General features: G+C 43.7%; 1 protein-coding gene across 1 annotated transcript in view; it reads right to left on the bottom strand.

Moving 5' to 3' along the window:
* The window catches only part of LOC147888973 (SH3 domain-containing protein 2-like), a 41,853-nt gene that overhangs the window by 5,273 nt on the left and 11,307 nt on the right, over positions 1-25,273 (bottom strand). The window contains exons 5-9 of the mRNA XM_087392545.1: positions 19,290-19,391; positions 10,528-10,728; positions 10,366-10,428; positions 10,022-10,213; positions 9,744-9,818 (exon numbers count right to left, since the gene is read on the bottom strand). Coding sequence (XP_087248671.1) covers positions 9,744-9,818; positions 10,022-10,213; positions 10,366-10,428; positions 10,528-10,728; positions 19,290-19,391 — 633 coding nt within the window. The remainder of the gene's footprint in view (positions 1-9,743; positions 9,819-10,021; positions 10,214-10,365; positions 10,429-10,527; positions 10,729-19,289; positions 19,392-25,273) is intronic.

The raw sequence follows: 25,273 nt of genomic DNA, 5'->3' as shown, positions 1-25,273 counted from the left end.
GGTATCAGAGCCCAAGGTTGGGAAGGAGAGAATGGATGAACGCTGGTTCACGTAGCTGTCGCAGAGCGTAAGATAGAAACGAATCGACGCTGGTCAGCGGAAAGTCCTAGGGGAGACACCGATTGATGCAGCGGCCCGTGAGCGGCGAAATTGAAGGCTGGCTGGTCGACGAGCAGTGACGGGTTGATGGCGCAAGCAAGAGCTCACAAGCGGGATGTTCGACAATTGCCCAAGGATTAGTGTTGGCCGTCGCGTGAGCAGGGATCCGTCCGAAGGTCGTGTGAGCTCGTGAAGGACCTGGTATGCACGTCGTCCGGGGGCTTGGCCAGAACTGTCGATGCACAGGTTGGTGGCGTGGGGGTTAGCTGGTAGGTTGGCGCTAACGAACCTACGCTCCGTTGGTTGGGAGATTCATCGACAGGAACGGAGAGCAAGGTTCACGTAACCCTGACGGAACAGTGAGAATAGCAAGAGCGTAGAATTACCTCGTGGAGCTCAAGCATAGCGATGGGCGACGTACGGGCGACGGTATGGTCGTATGGGTGACTCGACAACAATGCTTGGTTGACGGGTCCCCCGCTTTTTAAAAAAAATCACGCTGAGGCCTTCAGGTCATCTAGCAGCTATTCAAAGCAGTCGACAGCTTATCATTCGTTATAACTAGCGGAACTCGGACTCAACGGAGACCAGAGAGATTGCAAAAGATTGTTTCATTTGCTGTTATGCAGGAGCGAACCACCAGGGAGCAGCTCTTTTTCTTTCTGTGCAAAATTTCAATTTACAGTTCATTTATTTCTATACAGCAGAAGGGAATAAGAAGTGAAAAAAAAAATAAATTTTGTGGACTGTCTTTCAGATTATGCTTGTGTGCTCAAGTCAGTTTGATGCAGGAATTTCCCTAGTACAGGGAAAGTGGTTTGGGGTATATTGTGATATATGCTTGTGTCAAATACTTGGTCAGTATAGTTGTCAGATTGCAGGTATTCCCTAGTATAGGGAATTGTGTCAGTTTGTAAGTACAGTGTTTTAGGGGTGTTTTTTTTTTTTTTTTAAAAAGCAAAACACCCATTGATTTGAATGGAAGCAGAAGAAGGAGCTTCCAGGAGGGACCCTGGTGAATCAGGAGTCCGGCCGACCCAGCAGGGATCGCGCCCAGTAGCTCACACTTTATCTGGCAGGATTGCATTGCTGGAGGATGCCTTGCAACAGTTGTTAGCGCAGCAATTACAAGCCAACGCAGGGCAATCTGAACTTAGAAGAGTGCTACAGAGTATGTCTGCCAGACCTTCTCGAGAAGAGAAGGGAAAGGCTCCAATGGAACTGGAGTCTAGTGTCCATACGGTCGAGCCTAGGAAGGCTAAAGTGCCAAATATTGCTAATTACACACCGGAAAAGTATTCTGGTCGGATGAACGACCGTAGCTCCGATGTCATTGAGACCTGGTTACACAAATGGGACGAGGCGTTCGCCATTTGTGAGATCAGAAATGACATCAAAAAGATCCGCGAGGCCACCCATATGTTTAGTGAGGCTGCGGATCGGTGGTGGATTAAACAACAAAAAGATGGCATAGCATCCACCACCTGGGAGGGGTTTAAAAGAGAGTTCAGGAAACACTTCTTACCTCCTGACGAGGCATCCCGAGCTTGGGATCAATATAGGAACCTTCGTCAGAGAAATTTATCAGTGGCAGAATACACTGATAAGTTTCGAGAGAGTGTAATGAAGGTTGACGAACCCCTGCCTCAATCAATCCAAGTGAAAGATTTCATATTTGGATTGAATGATCGAATAAAAATGGAAGTTCGGGCTAAGTACGCGAACACGCTAGATGATGCAATAGCTATAGCCCTGAACTACGAGGATGCCAAGGGCAGCAAGCCAAGTGGGTTTGCACAGGTCGGAACCCAGTATGGGTATCCGAAGAAATCTGGGTTTAAGAAGAAGTGGGCTAGTAGAGGGAGTGGTTCGCAGCCGAGTGGTCAAGCCAAGCAGGCGAGACCGGCTGAAACTTCTAAGCCAAGTACCACCATTGGAGTGAAAAGGAAAGTAACTCCAATGGCAGCCCGGGCTTGGTCTAAGTCTCCCTTGAACCCAGAACAAAGGGAAAAAGCGAGGAGAGAAGGCTTATGCTTTGGTTGCCTTCAACCTCATCAGTGGAGAGATTGTCCACGTAATAAAGATCGTCGGATGGCTGAGATGGTGATCTCAGAGTGCGACGTGGAGATGCAGGGAAGTCCCAGAGCGGAAGAGATGTAGATTCAGCTAGCGGGATCTTCTCAGAGGTTAGTACCTTGTTTGTTCTGTGTGTCTGTTACTAAGTTAGTGACGAGTGCACCTGATAACATCCTATCTAAGCCCGCAGCAACGGGGTATACAGCCTTCAATGATACGGAGTTAATTAAAATGAAAGGGCAAGTGGCCAGTCATGATGTCATTGTGTTGTTTGACTCGGCGTCAACTCACAATGTGATTAACTCCAAGCTCGTGAAGAGGCTGAAACTAAAGAAAGTCCATCTGACTATGCGTACACAGTCAGGATGGCAGATGGAAGTTCAACTGAAGTATGGGACCAAAGGGTTACCCAGTTGGAGCTTCGGATTCAGGACTATGCTGAGAAGCTGGATTTTGAAATAACCAAGCTTGCTCATGCGGATATAGCCCTGGGAATGGCGTGGCATTCTAGGAAGAATCCAGCCATTGATTGGAAAAAGCACGTATATCAATTCAAGATGAATGATGTGCTTTATGTCTTGCGAGGTGAAAGAGATATACCTCAGGGACCGTTGGTTTCCGTGATGGAAATCAGAAAGGCTCAAGTAGAGTTTTTATACCTTTGCACAGCGTCGGTAGAGTCGGTGGATGAATCTTCGGCTAGCACTGATGTTACGCAAAGTGATGAGATGGCCAAGCTGGCTAATCTTATAACAGAGGAGTTCTCTGAATGTTTTAGGGATGAACTACCTTATGGGTTACCTCCAGAGCGGAAAGTTCAGCATAAGATTGAACTGATCCCGGGGGCAGAACCTGTAAATAGACCTCCCTATAGAATGAGTTTTACTGAAGAAGCGGAGGTGCGTAGGCAACTGGAAGAATACCTCAAGTTGGGGCAGATTCAACCAAGTTTCTCACCTTTTGCTTCACCAGTGATATTAAAGAGGAAAAAGGATGATACGTTTCGCCTCTGTATAGATTACAGAGCATTGAATAATATCACTGTTAAGCACAGGTATCCGATGACTCGGATTGATGATTTGCTAGATGCATTACATGGAGCCGTGATTTTCAGCAAGATAGATCTTAAGTGCGGCTATCATCAGATCCGGATTAGAGCCGAGGATGTGCATAAAACCGCTTTTAGAAGCAGGTTTGGTCATTATGAGTTTTTGGTAATGCCCTTCGGACTTACCAATGCTCCAGCGACCTTCGTCATGCTTATGAATGATTTACTACGTCCGTATATTGGAAAGTTCGTAGTACATTTTATTGACGATATCTTGATATTCAGTAAAAGTGTTACTGAGCATTGTGAACACTTAAGGATAGTGTTCAGTACTTTGAGGAAAGCCAGTCTTTACGTGAATAAAAAGAAAACTATACTGTGTATGGTTAGGCTTGAGTATTTAGGGTTCATAATTACTCCACAGGGGGTAGAAATGGATCCGAAGAAAGTGGCTGCGATACTAACTTGGCCAATCCCTCAGAGTCTGACCGCGTTGCGATCATTCTTGGGATTTGTCCAATTTTATAGAAGGCATATCAAAGGATATTCCGAAATAGTATCGCCATTGACTGATCTGACCTCAGATAAAGTACCTTTTATTTGGGGACAGAATCAACAGGAAAGTTTTAACACCATAAAACAAGCTGTGGTCACAGGACCGGTGTTAAAAATAGTTGATCCCCAGAAACCGTTGTTCCTAGAAACCGATGCGAGTGGCATTGCGGTAGGAGCAGTTCTCCTTCAAGAGGGAAGGCCAGTAGCCTTTGAAAGCAAGAAGCTTTCTCCCTCTCAAAGGAATTGGCCAACTCATGAATTGGAGTTGTATGCTGTTATCCATGCTTTGAAAACATGGAGGCATTATCTGTATGGTTCAGAGTTTTATGTGGATGTGGATCATGATACTCTGAAACATTTCTGTAAACAGCCTGACTTGAGGGGCCGCCAAGCTAGGTGGGCAGAGCTCATGCAGGAGTTTAATCTTACGATTCGGTACCGAAGAGGAAAAGACAATAAGGTTGCTGATGCGTTGTCTCGCATTATGCATAACCTGAGTTTCACGGTATTAGAGAGTGCTCTAATGACCGAGATCAGAGAAATTCAAAAGGTGGACGAGTTTGTCCAGAGCTTATGGCCTAAGGCTCATGTGTTAAAACCCAGGGAAAATGAAAAGGATGACCTGGCATCCAGAAAAGGCCAAACTTATGCAAGATATACCATAAGGGATGGTATGCTAGTTAGAAATGACAAGGTTGTAGTACCTGGTCAGAATGATCTCAGGCAGAGAGTCATTCGACAATGCCATGATAGCCCGTGTGCGGGACATCCAGGAGTCGAGAAGACATATGATCTCGTGAAGCGAGATTTCTTTTAGCCAAAGATGAAAAAGCATATTCATGAATATGTGACACGATGTTTCTCGTGTCAGGTAAGTAAGGCCGAGCGGGTGAAGCCACCCGGACTTTTACAACCCTTGGAAATACCACTAAGTAAGTGGGAGAGCATTTCCATGGACTTTATTGTAGGACTACCTGCAACACAAGGAGGGTATAATTCTATCCTTGTGGTGGTTAATCGTCTAACCAAGATGGCTCACTTCATTCCGACTAGAGAGTCTATTAGTGCCCCGCAAGTAGCGGATTTGTTTATTAGACATATATTTCGTCTGCATGGATTGCCTAGATCCATAGTGTCAGACAGAGATGTCAGGTTTACCGGTCACTTTTGGACAGCGGTATTTGAGACACTAAGAACTGAGTTGGGAATGAGTAGTGGGGATCATCCTGAGACGGATGGTCAGACGGAGAGAGTCAACCAGACTTTAGAGGATATGCTGAGGGCATATGTGTCATTGAGGCAACATACATGGGACAAGTGGTTGCCATTGTTGGAGTTTGCCTACAATGATAGGAAACATTCATCTACTGGGTTCAGTCCGTTTGAGCTGAACTATGGTTATAGACCAGCCAATCCAACTATAGTTGGAGTACCTCAGAAAGTGCCTAGTGCCGCGAACTTTGTAGTTCAGATGCGGGAGATGCTAGCACTTGCGAGAGCTAATATCCGCCAGGCTATGGATAGAGCCAAGGTGTATGCGGATGAAAATCGGTCTATAAGAGTATTTGAAGAAGGAGAAAAAGTTTTTCTCAGAATTCCTTCGCACTCGAAGTCGTTGACTTCAGGAGAGTGTGCTAAGTTATCACCTCGATACTGTGGGCCGTGGTTAATTCTAAAGAGAATAGGCAGTGTAGCCTATAAATTAGAATTGCCACAGGGGTGTAAGGTGCACCCGGTTTTTCATGTTTCACGTTTAAAGAAATTTTTACATACTGGTGACTCACTAATCGAAGGTGTGGTTTTGTTTCAGGAGATAGAGGATATTGCAAGGTGCAAACCAACAAGAATCCTGGACCGAGGAACAATGCAAATACGAAATCGAAAGATACCCACGGTGTTGGTTGCATGGCATGGTCAGCCTCTATCCGAAGCTACCTGGGAATCCGTATATCAGTTGCGGAGAGTGTTCCCAGACTTTATCATCGAGGACGCTGATGTCTGAAGAGGGAAGGAATGTTACGCTCTAGCGGAGGTAGCATGACCTCGGAAGAATCAGTCGACATTTCCCTTATAGGATCTATCTTTGTAATATATGTGTTTGCGCTTTATGTAAATGATCGGGAGGGATTAATGTCAAGGTCCTAGGTGAGGGCTGATAGCACCAGACTAGATAGATCTGAGACCAAGGGCCTAGTGCAAAGATTGTGCCTAGGGGCAAGGAATTAAATGCATCCCAAGAGAGGGGTGAAATGTTGCATTAGGAAGGCCCTATATGGATGACATGTGGCATCTAGATCTATCTAGGGATTTGGGGTCTGCCAAGGCTAGTGAGAGAAGAGGAGAATTGGATTTTGACGTGATTTTGAGGATAGATCTCTCTCTTGCTTGGAAGTCTTGGCAGAATAGGCTGGGAGGAAAAAATCAGGGTGCTACTCCCGTGATACGTAAGAAAAGCCTAGTATAGAGACAAGGAAGCTGACATTGGGCATGGGCTGTCCATTGCTCATTTGATCCCTCCAAAGCTGATGCACTTTACTGCTAATGATGCTCGGTCCTGGTACTTTGATAGTGGTGCTTCCAAGCATGTCACATCTTGCAGACAGTTGTTTCATTCTCTAGCTGATGCACCTCAAGGGGGGACTGTTACATGTGCTAATAATGCTTCATATGCTGCAAAAGGAGTTGGAGATGTGCAGCTCACATCCATTTCCAGCCATCCTGTCACTCTCACAAATGTTCTTTTTGTGCCTGGCATTGAAGTCAACTTGATTTCAATTTCAGCAATTGCTACTTCAGGTTTCAGAGTAATTTTTGATGGCTACATATGCCTAGTATATGATCTTCATGATGACAATGCCATAGTTCTCACTGGCACTTTGCAAAAAGGGCTTTATCACCTTGATCATCATCCAGCTGCACTTTCTATTGAAGCATTGGCTATTTCAGATTCACAACTTGCTGAAACTCATCTTTGGCATGAGAGAATGGGCCATCTCAATTATAGAGCTCTTGCAAAGCTACATTCACAGCAGATGGCAAATGATGTACCTCAGACTCACATAGTTTCCAAACATGTGTGTGAGGGTTGTCTTTTGGGTAAAATGCATCGATTTCCTCTTCAAAAGAATTGTCCAAAAATCTCAAAAAGGAAATTGCAGCTAGTACACAGTGATGTCTGTGGCCCAATGAGGACAAATGCCATTGGAGGATACAAGTATTTCATGACTCTCATTGATGATTTCACAAGGTATTGCTGGGTATATCCTTTAAAGGCCAAATCTGAAGTTTTCTTATGCTTTCAGAGATGGCTGAATATGGTTGAGAATGAATCAGGAAACAAGCTTGTCACCCTCAACACAGATAGGGGGGGTGAGTATATGTCAAAGGAGTTTGATGCATTTCTATCCTCACGGGGCATTATTCACTCATGCACTACTCCTTACACTCCTCAGTAGAATCCTATTTCTGAAAGGAAAAACAGGTCCACAATGGAGATGGCCAGATGCATGCTTAAGGCCAAGTCTTTGCCCAATAAATTTTGGCTTGATGCAGTAATGCGTGCCAACTATGTGCTGAATAGATCACCTACACGGGCATTGAAGACTACTACACCTTATGAAGCATGGAAAGGCAGGAAGCCTTCACTTTCACACATGAAAGTTTTTGGGTCTCTTGCATATGTTCATGTACCATCTCAGCTGAGACATAAGCTTGATGAAAAGGCAATCAAATGCATATTCATTGGTTACAACCAGGAGAGCACAGGGTATAGGTTATATCAACCAAATACTGGGAAGATTATTGTCAGTAGAGATGTGATCTTTGCTGAACATTCAGCTTCTCCTCTTATGGACTGCAAAGCAAAGCTAGATGTTGACATGTTTGATGCCTTTGAATCTTGGTTACCTCTACCATCATCAGAAGAGGATTTTGAGCAGCAACATGAGCCTCTTGCAGGCCCTATACTAAGCATACAGTCTCAACCTCATGCTGATTTGCAGGTTTCTCTTCCGGCACAAAATGATCCCACTACTCATGATGCAGTCATTGAAGAAAGAGCTGTCAATAGACAGCGAAGGCAAGTTCCCAGATGGCTTCTTGATACATTGAGGGACAACAAACAAGATCAGCCTTTTGCTGCCCGGACAAGATCAGGGAATAGACAACATGGTCACTTTCTTGAGTTTGCCCTCCTTGCTACAGCTTGCAATGAAGAGCCTTTGTGCCATAAAGATGCTTTTGACAGCAAAGAGTGGATGGATGCAATGAGAGCTGAGTTACAATCTATTGCCAAAAATGACACATGGGAATTAGTAGATCTCCCACCTGGCAAGCATGCCATTGGAACGCGGTGGGTCTACAAATTAAAAAGGAAATCTGATGGCAGCATAGATCGATACAAAGCCCGTCTTGTTGCAAAAGGGTATGCCCAACAACAAGGCATTGACTTTGAGGAGACATTTGCTCCCACATCCAGGATTACTACCATTCGATGTGTCATTGACATTGCAGCCCATCATCATTGGCAAGTGCACCAACTTGACATCAAGACCGCTTTTCGATTCTATTGAGGAGTATAAGGCACCGTTCATCAATGATGGATGCCACGTGAAGCCAAAAAAACAGCAAACTCCTTTGACATGTATTCACCCCCCTTATCTGTATTAAGGTGAGCAATATGCAGCCCACTCTCATCCTCAGCCAAGGCAATAAAATTCTTGAAGCATGAAGCATCCCGAGCTAGCCTTTTGTGCTCTCTGGCGGCCAGCTCTTCCCGAATCTCCTGAAGCTGGGTCGAGAGCCTCGAACTGTTGTTGTTGCATCTGCATATAGCCTGCAACATAGCTGTCATGGCAGACATGGAAGTATCTACAGGATTCTATGGTGGGGGTGGTGGAGTCATTAAACCCTCCCCCCTATGTTGGACTGCTCATTGGTGCTCGTGGTGTCCTTACCGGATCTTGTCTGGACCATAAATGATGGGGCTATCCCTGACTGTCCTAAAGAATTTCCCCTCTTTACTACACGCTGTAAGGTGTAAACACCTACGGGTGAAGACAGGAGCCGGTCTGATGTGCGATGGAGTAAGGGAGGGAGCGGCTAACGGAGTATGGTACTACCACTAGTCCGGGGTAGGCACAAAATACAGAAAATACTTTTTAAAAAAATAGGTACCCCTACACAACCCTCTGTCTCAGGAAAGAATATGAAGCTCTGATACCAATGTAGCAGGAGATAGACTATCCTCACTCTCTCTCCTACTCACTAGCTGCAAACTGAAACATGATGCACTCAATACCCCTTCAGACTCTAGGGAAGGACGAATATCATAGAGTCTTTAGATATTCCACTTTTTCCAAGTTTCACTATTTCTGGATGTCACTCAGACCATCCTCTTATGTTTGTCTTAGTGCTCGTCAAATAGATTCCTCTGTCTACTTGTCTTAAATTGAAATATTATGATATTTGTAATGGCATGTTCCCTCTTTGGGAACTGCTTCTTGTAATATAAACAAATATGGATTTCACCAAAAAAAAGTGGGTGTACACACACACACACACACAATACATATGTATGTGTGTGTGTGTATGTGTGTATAGGTTATGTGTGTGTGAGTGTGTGCGCGTGTGTGAGTGTAAGTGTGGGTAAGACAGACAGACAGACAGATAGCATAGCATAGCACCAACTCTACCACAAGCATGAACTACCTTTTTGACAACCTTACTATAGCTATATACTTTGTAGGCATCTAAAACAACCTATTGTCAACCAATAAGCATTTGTAACCAGTAGACCAACAAAAAAAATCCATCTATCAATGAGCTTGGATCTGACACTGACGCCTCAAAAATAGCATACATTGGAAATATGTCAAACGTCTGCAAAGTAATCAAAAGTTTTCTTTTAATATAGTTCATACGTTAAAAAGCAGTTACAGCAACACAGAAAGAGAGGCAGGAGCACCTGGCGTACAATAACGAAGTCACCAATTGCTAGACTCAATTCACCATCTGATTCTGCTTCGAATGGATGCATGACCTGCCAAAGATCAAAACATAACAGTCATCCAGTTTTTCTTCTAGCAGCATTTTGTGAAGACTTGATAGGAATATGATGAGATTAAGTTTATAACTCATTGTTAAGGGTCACATTTATTCATTCTATAGAATAAACAAAGGCAATTGAGTTACATAGCTTCTGGCACAATGGCCTTGCTCCTGGCAATGGACAGGTCAACTTACCTCAGCCAGATACATGTTGGGCTTTTTATGTGCATCATCTAAAGCTAGACTGCCAACAGACTGAAGTATGTCAGCATGGTCTCCAATCAGCTTGGCATTCACATTCACAGGCAGTTTTGCCAATGTGTCAATGACTGCAATTTTGGGCTTCGTAGGGGGTGCAGACTCAATCTGCTGGCGCTCCAATACCATCTTCAGAGTACCAAATCAATAAAACAGTATTACTATCACATGGTCCCCCCCCCCCCCCCCAAAAAAAAAAGCAAGGGAAATCCTTATCCGTACGGCAGTAAGAAAGATAAACTGCATTTCAAAAACCCAAGGGGAAATAAAATGCAAAGTACTTGAGCCTGGATTTGATCCAATATTTCTGCAGCATGCTGATGGTAAGTTCGTTGGGCTTCAACCTGATAATTTGAAAGACCAAAAGTTTAACATCAGATCACTGTTGACCCTGGAGAAAAGAACAAAATCCTTTAGGCAGAGGTAGTAGCCAGCGTGCATACCAAAGCAATAAGACGGTGGAGTGTGAGGCGCTGCTGCTGGGTGTCCACAGAACTCATCGCAGCCGCTGCCTCTTTTCCTAACAAGGCCATTGAGGATGCAAGCTCTTGCATCTTAAATTCTGCCATTTGCAGCTTTGATGCAGTCTCCATGCCCCCTCCAGTATCTTTTAACCGTGCTTGGCGTCTTCCCAAGTCAGCGGCCTGTGGAGCACATGGCATGTGGTTAAATAACTGACCATTATTTGCTCTCGAACATGGCCCAGTTAGGCTATCTTTGTTCTCCTGTACCCCATTAACCACTCTCTTTTCATATAATCCACTTTTTTCCACCAAAACAGCCACCAGACAAACTCTGTTTTTTGGAAATTTGAATACAAACATATTATATTGTGGTGGCCATCACCTCACAATTACAATGGCCCAGTGCTGAGAGGCCATGCTGGAGTTTCAAATACATCAACGCTCAGTGATGGATTAAATCAATGTATTACCTACTCAAACATTAAAAAAAGGCCCTGTTGCCAATTCTAACCCCATGTATGTTTCTATGGCATATATGCATTTGCCCTTGGTTATCTACCATAATTATGCCACAAACCCTCTCACCCCTCTAGAGGATTTATGTCCTCAATCCTGTACGACATGCTCCTATTTTGGAATAGTTTAGAATAAAAGCATAAATGATCATTTTCAAAGTGGCAAACGAAAAGCATCTCTGTATTGGAAAGACCCTTGGCCGGTATCTGATTTACATGTCTTCTCTCTTATATATGTTTTCATGTACCATATGTTCTTCATTTAACTCAAAATCCTATTTGGCATATGTCACACTCACAACTACAGGTTCGGCCTTTAAGCATCCAAAAGTTTGCAGTTTCAAACATTTAATGAACAATAAAATAAGACAAACCTGTTTCCAATGAAAGTTCTCCGAAATCCCTGTATTTCATACACAACTGCCTTCCCCCCCCCAGGCTTCCTCGACATCCTAGGCGCTCTTGGACCTGTGCACGGGTGGAGTTGGCAGATGCAACAGCAGCCCATAAGCAGGGCTTATGGGCCCTTAAATAGGGCTGGCCTAAGCCGGCCTGACCAGCCAGCAAAGGCCAACCAATCAGGTCGGTTGGTGGGCTGGCAGGTCGGTGCCGTGGGCAGGGAGCCAACTCCCTGGTCAGCCAAAATGAGGGGGCCTAACCCCTCCTATAAAAATCCCCCACTTCCCCCCTCATTCCTCATCACCTACACTTACAACCTTGCACACAGGCAAGCACACAGGGGGAGGAAGAGGCTCAGCATCATTGACAGCACTCAGGCTGTTTGTACACACTCACCCTTGAGCTTTTGTTAACCACAATTGTGGAGGAATACATCTGAGTTTTGTCCTATCTCTCTTTCAGTTTTTCTGAGTGTTGTATGAGCTAGATAGGAAGTGAGGTGTGAGTGATTCTATCCTCTATTTCCAACATGGTATTAGAGCTAGGTTCACAGCTCTAGATCGGAGTACCTCTGCTAGAAGGCGACTCCAATCAACACTTAGGTTTGCTGCGTGGTCAAGTTCTCCGCTGTAAATTCAGTTTACTGTTCTTTATTACAGCAAGGATGGAGGACAAAGATTCTACTGTTGCCTCTTCAGCACCTTCTCTTCCTTCCTCCTCCTGCAGATTCCTCTCATTTACAATCCCTAACTTCGGAGAGTCAGGGAAGCTAGACGGGTCAAACTACCCGATCTGGAAAATGAAGATCCGGAACCATCTTGTGGCCCGGAAGTTGTGGAAGCTAACGACGAGGGTGGAGGCAAAGCCGGAAGACTTGTTGGACAACAAGGGGAAGATTCTCATTCTAGTGGATGGTGAAGAGCTTCAGAATTGGGAAGAGAGAGATGCCCACTCACTAGTATTAATCATTGGGACCACGGCGGACTCTATTCTTCGGCACATCTAGGTAGCCGAGACGTCTACAGAGGCGTGGGCTATCCTGAAGGATTTGTATGAAACGAACAATACATCTCGGATTCCGATGCTCCAACACCAACTGTACAACCTAGACATGAATGAGGCAGACAATGTTCATGACCATCTGACAAAAGTCAAGATGGTGAGGGACCGGCTCGCGGCAGTTGGTCAAAAGGTAGAGTCAAGTCAACTGGCACTGTTGCGCTTACACAAGCTACCTAGAACCTTGAAGAGTTTCATGACTACGGACCAAGCCTCTCACCTTCGATAAGCTTGGGCCTTTACTATTGCAGGAAGAGGCTCGAGAAAATCTGTTTACGCAATCGGACGAGAAGGCTCTTGTGGCGAGGGACAAGCCCGGCAAGGGTAAGTTCAAAGACTCCAAGAACAAAAACAAGACCGAGGATGCAGAGAAAAAGAGGCAGATGAAGTGCTTCTACTGTGAGAAGCTTGGTCATTCCGCTAAAGGGTGCCGCAAGAAGAAGACGGACCTCAAGAAGGAGTCGTCCAAGTCCAAGGAGGAGCCAAAGACCGAATCAGCAAACGTCACGACCGGCACTCTCTTCATCATCACTGAGTACTGCTCTGCTTATGCAGTCAGTGAGGGAGAGGAAGGTTGGTATTGAGACAGTGGAACTTCAAAGCACATGTCCAACAAGGAGTGGTTCAAAACCATGGAAGGTACACATCCCAATTCCAAGGTATCTATTGGGGATAACCGGTCATGCCCTGTGAAGGGTGTCGGTAGTATTCCGTTCATTACGACTGCAAGAAACGAGGAGTTGATTTCCAGTGTACTATATGTACCGAATTTGTGCAAGAACCTATTGTCTGTCAGTCAAATGGACAAGCACAATATGTCGGTATTATTCAACAACGGCAAGGTCACTATCACATCCAAGGCAAACGAACAGGTGGTGGCTCAAGGTGTCGAGGAGCATGGGCTATATCGGCTCAACGCTCTGTTGGTGCACGGGGACCATGGAAGATCGAGATTATGGCATGAGCGGTTCGGTCACGTCAACTATGACACTCTCTCCGCGATGCAGAAGACAGAGATGGTGGATGGACTTCCACCGATTGCAGGCAATGATCATGTCTGCAGGGCTTGCATGGAAGGCAAGCAACACAGGGACAAGTTTCCACAGGGGGCCTCATCACGAGCCAAGAAGCCGCTCAAATTGGTTCACGCCAACATCTGCGGCCCAATGTCGACAAATTCATTCGCATGTTCGTGGTCTCTCTTACTTGTTGATTCAAAGACTGGAAGGCCCAGGTAGAGAAGGAGAGCGGGAAGGTAATCAAAGCCTTTCGCACCAACAGAGAGGGAGAGTTCACTTCTACCGAGTTCAATGGATTCTGCAAGAAGCAAGGGATTAAGAGACAGCTTGCAGATCTCAGCAAAATGAAATTGCTAAGAGAAAGCACACGACCGTCACAGAGACAGGGTTGACCATGTTACGAGGGAGGAATCTCTCGAAAGCCTACTGGGGTGAAGTCGTAAATACTGCCGTTCATATCCTCAACAGAACCAAGACCAAGGCTGTTGATGGCAAGACTCCATACGAAGCTTATTATGGTAAGAAGCCCATCATATCTCATTTGAGGATTTTTTGTTCTAAAGCATTTGTGCATGTACACAGAGATGAGCAAACAAAGCTGGATCCCCATAGCCGGAGCTGTATCTTTGTGGGATACAGCGAAGAGTCCAAGGCCTACCGCCTATTCAACACAGACAAGAAGAAGATTCTTATCAACTGAGCCACAGCCTGCCAAAAAGGTTCCAGAACTTCTAGCGTTACCCCCACTTGTGCACCAAGATCCAGCCAAGGTGAAGGACCTCGTGGATTGGGCAATACCAACCAATGTGTAGGAGCTTCATATGTTTATGGGCAATTGTCAGGCATACACAAAGCATACCAAAGACCTAGAAAAGACTATGGTACCCATTGTTAACCTTTTGCAACGAGAAGCCCTGAAGGCCTTCGAACTACTTAAGGAAATAGTCACCATAGTCCCCTAAACTGCTGGAAGGTTTGGCTTCACCGACCTATTTGTTGGACCACTAGGTTGTTGAAGCCATCTCAACGCCCGGTGATCCGTGTGAGCTATGAACTATTGCTCATAGAGGAAGTGCTTCTAAGTATTCAAAGCATGGATGACTACCAAAAATTCCTTGTCATAAACTGAGTACTCGGTCTCGGTTGAAATAGAGTCAGAAAAAGAGAAGGGATGACTCTAAAGAGAGATCACATTCCAGGAAGAAGAAGACAAACATCATCACAGATCTCCAAGTTCTTCTTTCAATTCAGCAAAGACTAAAGAATTTAAAGAAGGTGGTAAGTCTATCAGAATTATTACTTTTAATGGCCAATATGGTCATACAAAGAAGGCCGTGCAGTTTATAAGGCAGTTTGATGAAGCATTAGGTATAGGAAATTTTTCTGAGTCTTCCAAACTGCGCATGGTCAACTTACATTTGACAAGGACAGCCAGTGCACGGTGGAGTGCATAGACCACAGATGGTTCTGCTCCAAAGAATTGGAAGGACTTTCAAAAGACCTTCTATAAGCAGTTTATGCCTAAACAGTTTCGAGACCATGTCCTCCTTAGCTGGAAAAGTTTGCATATGAATGATGGAGACACACTGGAAACCTATAACCAAAAAGTTTTGGGATGCATATTTGCATTTTGCACCCTTTAAGAAGGTCCCTGAAGTATAGGGCTGGTCTTAATCCAAAGATACAGGCTGTGGTAAATACCCAGCATCATAAAGGCATATATGATATTATGCATGCAGCCTCTATGGCAATATTGCTGCACATGCAAGATCCCTACTACAGTGCCTTCTCTATATGCCGGGACAGCACAGAAGAAGAAGTCAGCCCCTCCCCAGTGTGAGAAGAAAGAATTTCCCAAGGCTCAAACGAGGGAATTTCAGCCTCAAAAGCCGAGGGGAAACCAAGCGCAAAATGTCTATAAGGGAAACCATAGTTTACTCATAAACAGATTGCCACGATGCGAAAAGAGGGCAGATGCTTCCAGTGTGGCAAAGAGGGCCATGTGGCTGCCAAGTGCCCTGGAGCCTTCGGACTCGAAGGAGCAAAGTAAGCCCCAAGTACCGCCTAGGCGGTGGCAGGTGGAATTCCTGATGTCTTGGGAAGAGTATCAAATCCAGAGGAAAGAGAGATGTTGCTTTCATGAGGCCTTGGTACGAGACCAGCAAGCACTTATTCTGTTTGATCCAGGGGCTGCTGATAAATTCATATCAAAAGATTTAGCCCTGAGGCTGGGAATAAAGACCGAAGAGTTGGCAAGGGCCCTAGATGCCGATCAGATGTTCCATGGGGACCCTTTGCCTGTTACTCCCTTGATTGGGAAGCTTCATGTCCATGTACAAAGTTACGTAGATCAGGAGGATTTCTTCATTTCCCCTCTTAAACATCATGATGTAGTTTTGGGAATGCCTTGGTTTCATCGCAAGGCATTGAAGTTGTCTCTTCTTGAAAGAGTGCTTAAGTTTGTACATAAGGGTAAAGCGCAACATATCGTTGCCAGGAATAGAGGGGAGACCATCCCCATTATATCTCATGTTTCTACTAGCAAGGCAATACAGTCTGCAATTTCAGTGTACATGGTTTTCATTAAAGAAAGAGATTTAGAAGAGCATGCTGATTTGAATGATGCTGATAGAGAAAAATTTCAGTTTCTTGAAAATTTTAAAGATTGCTTCTCAAATGCATTGCCAGCAGACTTACCCCCTGAGAGACCAGAAGACCATTATATAGAGCAGAGGCCTAGCAGTGGCTGTCCAAAGGCTTAGTTCAGCCCATCTTCTCTCCGTTTTGTTCTCCTGTACTCCTTGTGCAAAAGAAATATGGTTTGTTTCATATGTGCATTGATTATCGGCACTCGATAAGATGACCATCAAGAGTAGATTCCCAAATCCAAGCATAGATGATGTGCTGGATCAGCTCAAACGAGCTTCAGTTTTCAGCTAGATAAATCTGAAAAGTGGATACCACCAAGTCCACATACAACCATAGGATGTGCACAAGACAGCATTCTGCACTACTTTTGGTCTGTATGAATACTTAGTAATGCCATTAGGGTTGACAAATGCCCCTACTACCTTTAATCGAATGATGGATCGTATCTTCCGTCCTTACAAGCAGTTCATTGGTACCTTCTTTGATGACATCATAGTTTTTTCCAAATCCAAAGAAGAGCACAGGGAACACCTTGCTACGGTTTTCCAAGAGCTGCGTAATCATTTCCAAGAATGGAATTCAAATGGATCCTATAACATTCAAGCTATTCAGGAATGGCCCGAGTTGCATGAAGAACATAACCTTCTAGGTCTTTGCTCGTACTGCAGAAGGTTTATCAGGACTTTGCTGATATAGCTGCCCCATTTCATGACTTGACTAAAAAAAATGCAGCCTTCAGATGGCATAAGCCACAAAGAATAGCATTCAATACACTCAAACGCAGGCTGATTACGAACCAATTCCAGTAGTTCCCGATTTGTACAAGGCTTTTGATGTGGATCGCGATGCTTGTGGAGAATGTGTTGGTGCTGCACTTCATCAGAAGGTTTATCAGGCACTTTGCTGATATAGCTGCCCCACTTCATGACTTGACTTAAAAAAATTCAGCCTTCAGATGGCATAAACCACAAAGAATAGCATTCAATACACTCAAACACAAGCTAACTACGAACCAATTCTAGTAGTCCCCGATTTGTACAAGCCTTTTGATGTGGATTGTGATGCTTGCGGAAAATGTGTTGGCACTACACTTCATCAGAATGGCCATGTAGTGGCTTATGAAAGCCGGAGACTACGTGATGCTGAGAGAGACCTGGGAATCTATGAAAAAGAATTGCTAGCTGTGATTCATGCCGTGAATACATGGAAGCACTGTTTCTTGGGTGCAGGTTTTACTACAAAGACTAACCACCGAATTGACACAAACTAAGCTCTCAGAGGAACACATGAAATGGGCAAAGATGCTGTCAATGGATCATTTTCAGATTGTTCCATACTCCGGGAGCACAGAACAGAGTGGCTGATGCTTTCTCTTGAAGACCCCAGGTAAATAATGTGACTATTGCCTATCACAAAGATCTTGAAGACATGCGGGAACAATATGCCAATGATGCAGATTTTGGTGAAATATTGCAGCAAATGCAAGAAGGGCAATCTTCAAGTTAGTATTCCCTGAAAGAGGGGTATCTAATGAAGGATGACTGCTTATGCATCACCCGAGATATGAGGCAAAAAATTCTAGAGGAATGCCATGCACCTCCATATGCGATACTTTCCCATGGTGCTTGAGGAACAAGAAGAGGCATTAGTATGCTTGGGCATCATGAGTATCCCACCACCTATACTCAAGGTAATACTTGCAAGTGCTTGCGCTTGTGCTTGCCCTCTTGGTGTAGCGTTTGTCCTTATTGCCCACGACTGCAACCCTATCCCCCCCTGTTGTGAAGGAGTACCTGGCACGATAGGACTGAGATGAGCTTCATCGCTTGTGACATAGTCGCACAGACCCTTGACAACCAAAAAGGTTACAAATTATAAAGCTTGGTGCCCTCCAAGATCTCCTCCTAGGCAAGCATCTAAAAGATATCATTTGGATTATTCTGTGCCATTTGAGCAAAGTAAAAAGAGGCAAGGAAACCCAAAACCCTGCTCAAAAAACACAGTCAAAGCCAATACTTGGCTCGAGGATGCACCCCAAATTGCCAAAAAACTCCCTTGCTAGGATATCTACTACAATCTCAGAATTCTCTGCTCAACTCTCACTCAACAAGGTAGAAACCCTCTGAGAATCACCTATGTCTGAAAACAAACATCCAATTGCAAAGCCCATTTCCTCTCAAGGAAATAAACGCGTGACAGGTGAAGTTGGGAGCCGACCTGATGCATGATAACATAAGGTGTGGGTGGCTTCTAGTTGTATGGTTAATCATCCAGGGTTCAAGGCTGCAACAAATGAGCTGTCTTTTCACAAAACTGCTTAGATGTATCGACAAGCAATCTATAACTTACCCCTACGTAAAACATGAGATTTCAAAACCTAAGGATTCTATAGGTTGTATTTTGAAATAGGAAGTTAGCCAATTAATGCATCTTGAAGGCTTGAATGATGAGGAGTTATGGGAGGCTACGGGCAACCTCATGTGGTCAGACTCACTTATAACACATCAGTGGAATAGAAAATATATGTTGCATGGTCGTTAAAACAATGCTTCTTTGGAAGCCCTTCAAAACCTAGTGTCATAGGCATGTTTCAAGCATCTCTTCAAATCTTGCAATAAATATTCAAAAGAGCTTTGACAACATAATTAAATTCCTAATAACCTCTTTGTTGGTTTGTTTACGAAAAGCTATAACCTCGATGTATTTTCAAACAATTATTCTTCAAGAATCAATGTTACGAGAGTATTAGAGAGATCTCAAAGGCGATTAAGTACAAGTGTGTGTGTGTGTGCGTGCATGCGTGTGATTTGTTATGTTTTAGAAACTTAAGGTACTCGGCCTTGAAACGTCCGTAATGTTTTGTAACAAACAACCATGATCTTCATCCCTTTCAACACAGTGACGTTTCCCTAGGGAGGTGCTGGCAATCAAAAGACCTTGTTTCCACATTAAAACAGCCTTTCACTTAGCCATATAAGTGTATTCAAACAGTAGAAAGAAGAGACATAACAGCCATCTTAGTTACTTGCACCACATGTTGCTCTATAGAGTACAGCGTTTTTCCATCTCTCCAATAAATCCAAAAAAGTATAATGAAGACCTGTGCTTCAGCATCTTGCCTCATACGATCATATCGTAGTGCCAAATGACGAGCATCTTCCAATGGGGCTCCGTGAACCATTGCTTTCAATGGTTCAACAACCTGAAATCGATGCCACAAAAACTTTGCTGAACCCTTCCACATAATGACTAAAAATACTAACAACACATTGCAACGTTCAAGAGATGAGGAATATAATAGAGGATGTATAATATTCATTTTTTAAGTTTAAAATGATGTGGGCAGAGGACCTGCAACTCAGCAAATGTCCAATAAACATATAATGAAATGCTTCAAACATATATTGTGATATTATTATTGAAAGTTGATTTAACATTTGCATAATTACATTATCAATCAGCACTCTAACTCCACAAAAGCGTAACGTTCTTCAGTCTTCCTTTTTGCCTTGGATTTGTCCAGCCAAGCTTGCCTTGTATATTACAAACAAAAAGTTGCCATGTCATCTTGCAAAAGTATACTCCATACTTGAGGCTTCTACAGAAACGTGCATCACTTGGAGAACATTGTGTGCCACCTACATCAGCTAACCTAGAGCCAAAATCAGGGAAACGTCACCTTTTTGTAGACCGCTTGGTTTCTTAGATACATATTGCCCATCATTGGAATCATTTCTGCAGGTTTTGGGTCTATTGCACATCATTGCATTCATGTTTCACATATCACTGAAATTTGTAGAAAAATTGCAAAGAAATTTATACAATTTCACTAGTGTGAAATTTCCAGATTGTAGCAGCATGTCTGCGCTAATAAATTTCATAAATTGCAAGAAATGCAGAATTAGCCACAAGTGTAGGCATAAATTTAACTGAAAATGCAGATTTAGCATGCATTGTAATGTGTGCCGAACTATAAACAATGCAAACAGCAGAGAGTTGCAAGAGTTTTCAATTTTTATGACTGCTGTAATAATTTTCGGCAGTTTTGTAACAGCTTGTCACACAGAAGTCTGATTGTCATACTTTGAAACATAATTCTGCAAAAACTTCAAAATTTGCAGATAGAATTTGAAGCTTCTGCAATTCTGCAGAAAATTCTGAGCACGATTGATTGAAAACCACTTCAGTCCGTGACCAGATGATTAGAGATGCCTATAAGTTGGAGGAATCATCTAGCTATCACATATGGAAGCACAAACTTAAAAGTTGTGATTGCTTTGGATCTATGTGAGGTTGTTGGTGGTAAAGAGAAGAAACCAGAGGCAGTTGCTATCATTGAGCTCCCATTAAGACAGCATGTCGTAGAGCTTGCCATCACTGAGCTCCCATTAAGAGAGCATGTGATAGCACAAATGGAGGAATCAAGGATATTGCTACTCGAGATACAACTTGGAAAGCCTTGAAAATCAAATATGCCACAAAGAATACACCATGTATTCTATCCTTAAAAAACTTACTTGACTAGAAACGTGGGGAAATTTTGAAGGAATAGCTGCATTCAACTCAACGGCCAAGGAGAATCGGAATGAATTAGCTTTCTTCGATGTCAAAATTGAGGAATCAAACTAGGTTCAGATAGTCCCATAACTTGGTCATTTGGGCACCCAATTGAACCCCGTCTGCACCTAGATTTTACACATGGACAAAATCAGCCTTCCGTTCTATGCCCATCCTAACTTGCTGCACAAGAAAAATCCTCCTTTCGAAGAACTCATGAGAAAAACTCTCCCTTGGAGGAACCAATTAGACATTGCTTCTAGATACATATTGCTTGAGTGATTGTCAATGTGGAAAGAGGCATAGCAAATACAGCACTACTGGCCAAGGGCAAGAAGCACATATCTCAATATGCCAGAGGTTGTGGGATGGGGGGGGAGGAGGCAGTCCCTCCTGCTGTAATAGAACTGTCCACACCTGTATATCTCTAGATGAATCCAGGAACATGCCCAAACTCATCCTCTAAAAACACAACATAGTGGAGTTTCAATCTCATGATAGTCACTCAATCTAGGAAAATGCCCAAACTCAGCCACTAAAAGCACAACATAGTGGAGTTTCAATCTCATGGTAGTCACTCATAGCTTGAGAACCATAAACTCCATCATGCATAGCAGGGACTAGCTACTCTGACATCCTCATTGACATCATTAGTGCAGAGACCAAAATCTCTGTAGGAAAATCTCTGTAGGATCCTTCATCTTCTGCATATAACCATAGGATTTCTTGCAAGGAAATCTTTAGCTTTCTATCTCCATTGAGACCTTCTTCTAGCATTCTTTGCTGCGTGTCTATTTTTCTTCCCCTCCACCCTAATCCAAATCCCAATTGTAGGAGTAATTGCAAGGGTCCGAACCGGTGGGAAACCTAGACATGGAGGAACTAAAGTTGTGTTTTTGGGAAGAGGGCTGGTCCAAACAAGTGTATCTTTGGTACTTTGAAATTTGTGGTCCAAAGCCCTTGTCAGTGTGTTGAATCACGCTCCAATAGATGAGATGGCTCTCTACACCTTGGGGAGGATTAAAAAAAGAAGAATAATTGGGAATCCAGGCACATGATATCTCGAGCATCTATAGTGAAACCATGGTACAAACGGATGAACACCAAGTGTGGGCCTAGATACACCAAACTGTGTTGGAAAGGTCACCTCCCCATCTGTAAGCCCCCATATGAGGAGAGCATGGGGGAGGGAGACCTAGGGCAGTACCCCACAGAAAAAGAGAGAAAGGGGCTGCCACATAGACAGCATCATGGCTGTCATGTGGGCAGCACATCTAGAGCTGTTATGGGCAGGTCAGAGGGCCAGGATAGTGGGGAAGCATGGCAGATCTGTACAGATTACAAACGCCTGCTGTACGGCTGGTTTCAGGGACGTGTACGGAGCTTGGGCAGGAGCCCTAGAGCTGGAACAAGCCTGGAGCAGAGGCAAGAAAGTCTGGGACAGGTGATGGATCTAGGACATGGAGGCGCACTGTTTACTGCAGGTTTGGGGGGGGCTGGACCCTGAATATATAGGAGGGCATCTGCCCTTGAAAGGAGGGCCAAAGCCCTACTGTTGTGGGCCAAGGGCCCTTGTAATGAGAGCCCTTTAAGGGAGGTTTTCCAGCAGACTGGTCCGCCTGTTTGGGTCGGCCAGAATGATGCTGCTGGTCGGTTTTTTGGAGCAGGCCTTGGGCCTATATAAAGAGGCCATTGGGCCCGGGATTCATCGCCATGTTGTGCTGCTCCAGATCTGTCTCTTCCAAGCCAGATCCATGCCACAAGGGCTCGCCATCTGCTCTGTCCATCAGCTCCATCTAATGCAGCCATCTTGTCTCCCGGTATGTCTCTTTTCTCTGTCTGATCTTCCCAAGTCGCTTCTGATAGAGGTAAACCATGCCATACAAGTAACATCATGGGTATCTTCTGATTGTGTATTTGCATTGTCCTCTATCTCCTGAAACAAATCAATACCCTCAAGCATCTTCTTGCCCTGTCCTATAGCCAAGAAGATGGTCCTTTTATTATGTAATCCAAAGCCTCCAGCTACGAGCTTCTTTCCTACTTTTGGTTCCTCAATGAAGCAAGTGTTTCCATACTCTCGTTTCCACTGCAAATCTTCCATCTCATCGCCCACACAAGTCAAATTGTAGAACTGCACACAACCAAAATGATTTCACAACCCCTTGCCCAAATGTGTCCTCAATGATGAGTTCTAATATGACCAAATTCGAGAAGGAAGTATACATGGAGCACAGCCTTCAATTGCCTCTATTGGATACATGTAAACCAATCTCTACCGAATGCCATAGCCCACACCCCACTTTCCCTACGTCAATGCCACTACTCCCAACAAATTTTTGTGTTGCAAAATTGCAACAAAAAAAAGGGCATGCGTTAAGAAAAGACGGGCTGCTGATAAGACTAAGTGAGTTAAGAAAATTCATACCTTGTGGACAAAGAGCAATGGTCAAGATGCAAATGCTGAGGATGTACAAGCCTCATAGCTAGTCGCCAAACACTGCATAGTTGGCTCCTCAACAGTCTTAGATTGGCATGTCAAGATTCTAGAAGGGGGAAGATAGCAGCCACATAAGGGCTTAAACAGCAGTGCTCACAGAAGAGGGAATAGAGAGGGACAGAATAGTGGATAGTGGGTGAGCGAAAATGTGTTTAGGACACAGCTTGGTACAAGTGACCAAATGAGCCTCTTAGTTTTGTAGAACATTTTGCAGAATTAGTCAATTTAGCACGAGACAACACTTACTCTTTTGGCATAGAGCTTGTTCTTTCATAGCATGTCAAGGACTTTCCTTAAATGTCTATCATGACTTCCTTGCTCTTCGAATAGATTAATATATCATCAAAGAATACTAGGACAAAGTCATCTAGCTGTTCTTGAAGAAGATCTTGCATAAGAAAATTGGATGTTGTAGGGGCATTGGTTAGACCAAAAGACATAACTACCCCTTCATAGTGACCATATCGGGCTTTGAAAGCGGTCTTAGGGATATCTGGTTCTCTTAGTTTGATTTGGTTATAGCCTGAATTAAGGTATAGCTTGGGAAGGATTTAGGCTCAGTGGAGATGATCCAAGAGTTCATCTATCCTAGAGATAGGGTACTTATTGTTTATGGTCCTCTGATTCAATTGCCTACAGCCAATACAAAGCTTAAACGTGCCATCCTTATTTTTTTGAAAAAGGACGGGGGCTCCCCATGGAGAAGTACTAGGCTGGATAAATCCTTGATCTAGAAGTCGATTCAGTTGGGTCTTTCGGTGAATGGATTTAGGAACAAACATCTTGTAAGGGATTCGAGAGATTAGTTGAGCTCCTGGTATTAAGTCTATGGGATGATCTATGGTGGAGGTAGTTTGGTTAGCTCCTCAAGAAATACATCCATGAAGCCAGTCACGTAAAGAGACCTCCGCTCCTTAGCTGAATCAGGAACAACGTTCCTTCCCTCTTGAGATTCTTTTGGAAGGCCCTCTTCCAAAGAACTTTAAGTTGTATGAAGAGCTATTAATTGAAAATTTCTTTGCTCGCCTTGGGAGGTGTGGACTTTGACACTAATCCTTTTTTAACAAAAAAAAAGAGCTTCATAGGTGGCGACCTAGTCCATGCCCTATTACATCCTATGTTCCTACATCTTTATTATGGAGCTCATGAAGACATACCAGAAGAGGCTAAGGAAGATCCTCACGAATTGAAGAAAAAGATGACATTATTGAAGAGGCACACGAATTAGAAGAGCAAGATATTAATCTTAAGGGAGAGAGTAAAATATTTATATCTTGAAACATTTAAAGAAGCAGTCTCTACTGAAGGACTGGATTTTGAGACATATAGTCCTGCTATCCATTCCCATGCCCCCATCTTTTTGACAAAATATGAAGAGGAGAGAGAAGAAGAGTGGAGATGAGGAGAGAGGGCATAGCTAGAGAGCACACTAACTGTATACTAGATTTAGATGAAAATGTAGAATATATACAAACCCATTTAGGGTCAGGTAACCCTTTCCTTTATAGCACTCTATATGTGTTAGTGCTATGCACATGTAATCACATGATGTTGAGCGTGATCTCTCAACACCTTCCCTCAAGATCAACATCATGAAGTAGACCTTCTCTCAAGATGATGATTCTAGAGAATCGAAGAAATATTGAACATTACATTCCATCACACCTCTTTAATGGGAATGTCCTTCCTCTGTGTCAAACCAAGACCTTGTTGATATTTCTCGAAAAGCTCTTTACCGAGTGGTTTGGTAAAGATATCTGTAACATTCTCTTTGCTATTACAATGCTGCAATGTGATATCACCAAGTAATACTTTCTCTGATGAAGTGCTCTCTGACATCAATGTGCTTTGTCCTAGAGCGATATACTGGATTCTTAGCCAATGCTTGAGCCGATTGATTATCACAGTATATTGTTGTTGGCTTTGACTCATCAAAGTAATCTGTTTCTGACAATAGTCTTATGAGCCATATAGTCTCACATGCACCAGTAGTGAGTACTCTATATTCTGCTTCAATCGAAGACAAA

This window comes from Dipteris shenzhenensis, chromosome 21 (assembly GCF_047967505.1).
Source record: "Dipteris shenzhenensis isolate YYH24624 ecotype China chromosome 21, Dip_SZ_1.0, whole genome shotgun sequence".
In the NCBI taxonomy this organism is placed as follows: domain Eukaryota; kingdom Viridiplantae; phylum Streptophyta; class Polypodiopsida; order Gleicheniales; family Dipteridaceae; genus Dipteris; species Dipteris shenzhenensis.
This window is presented reverse-complemented; position numbering and strand designations above follow the sequence as displayed.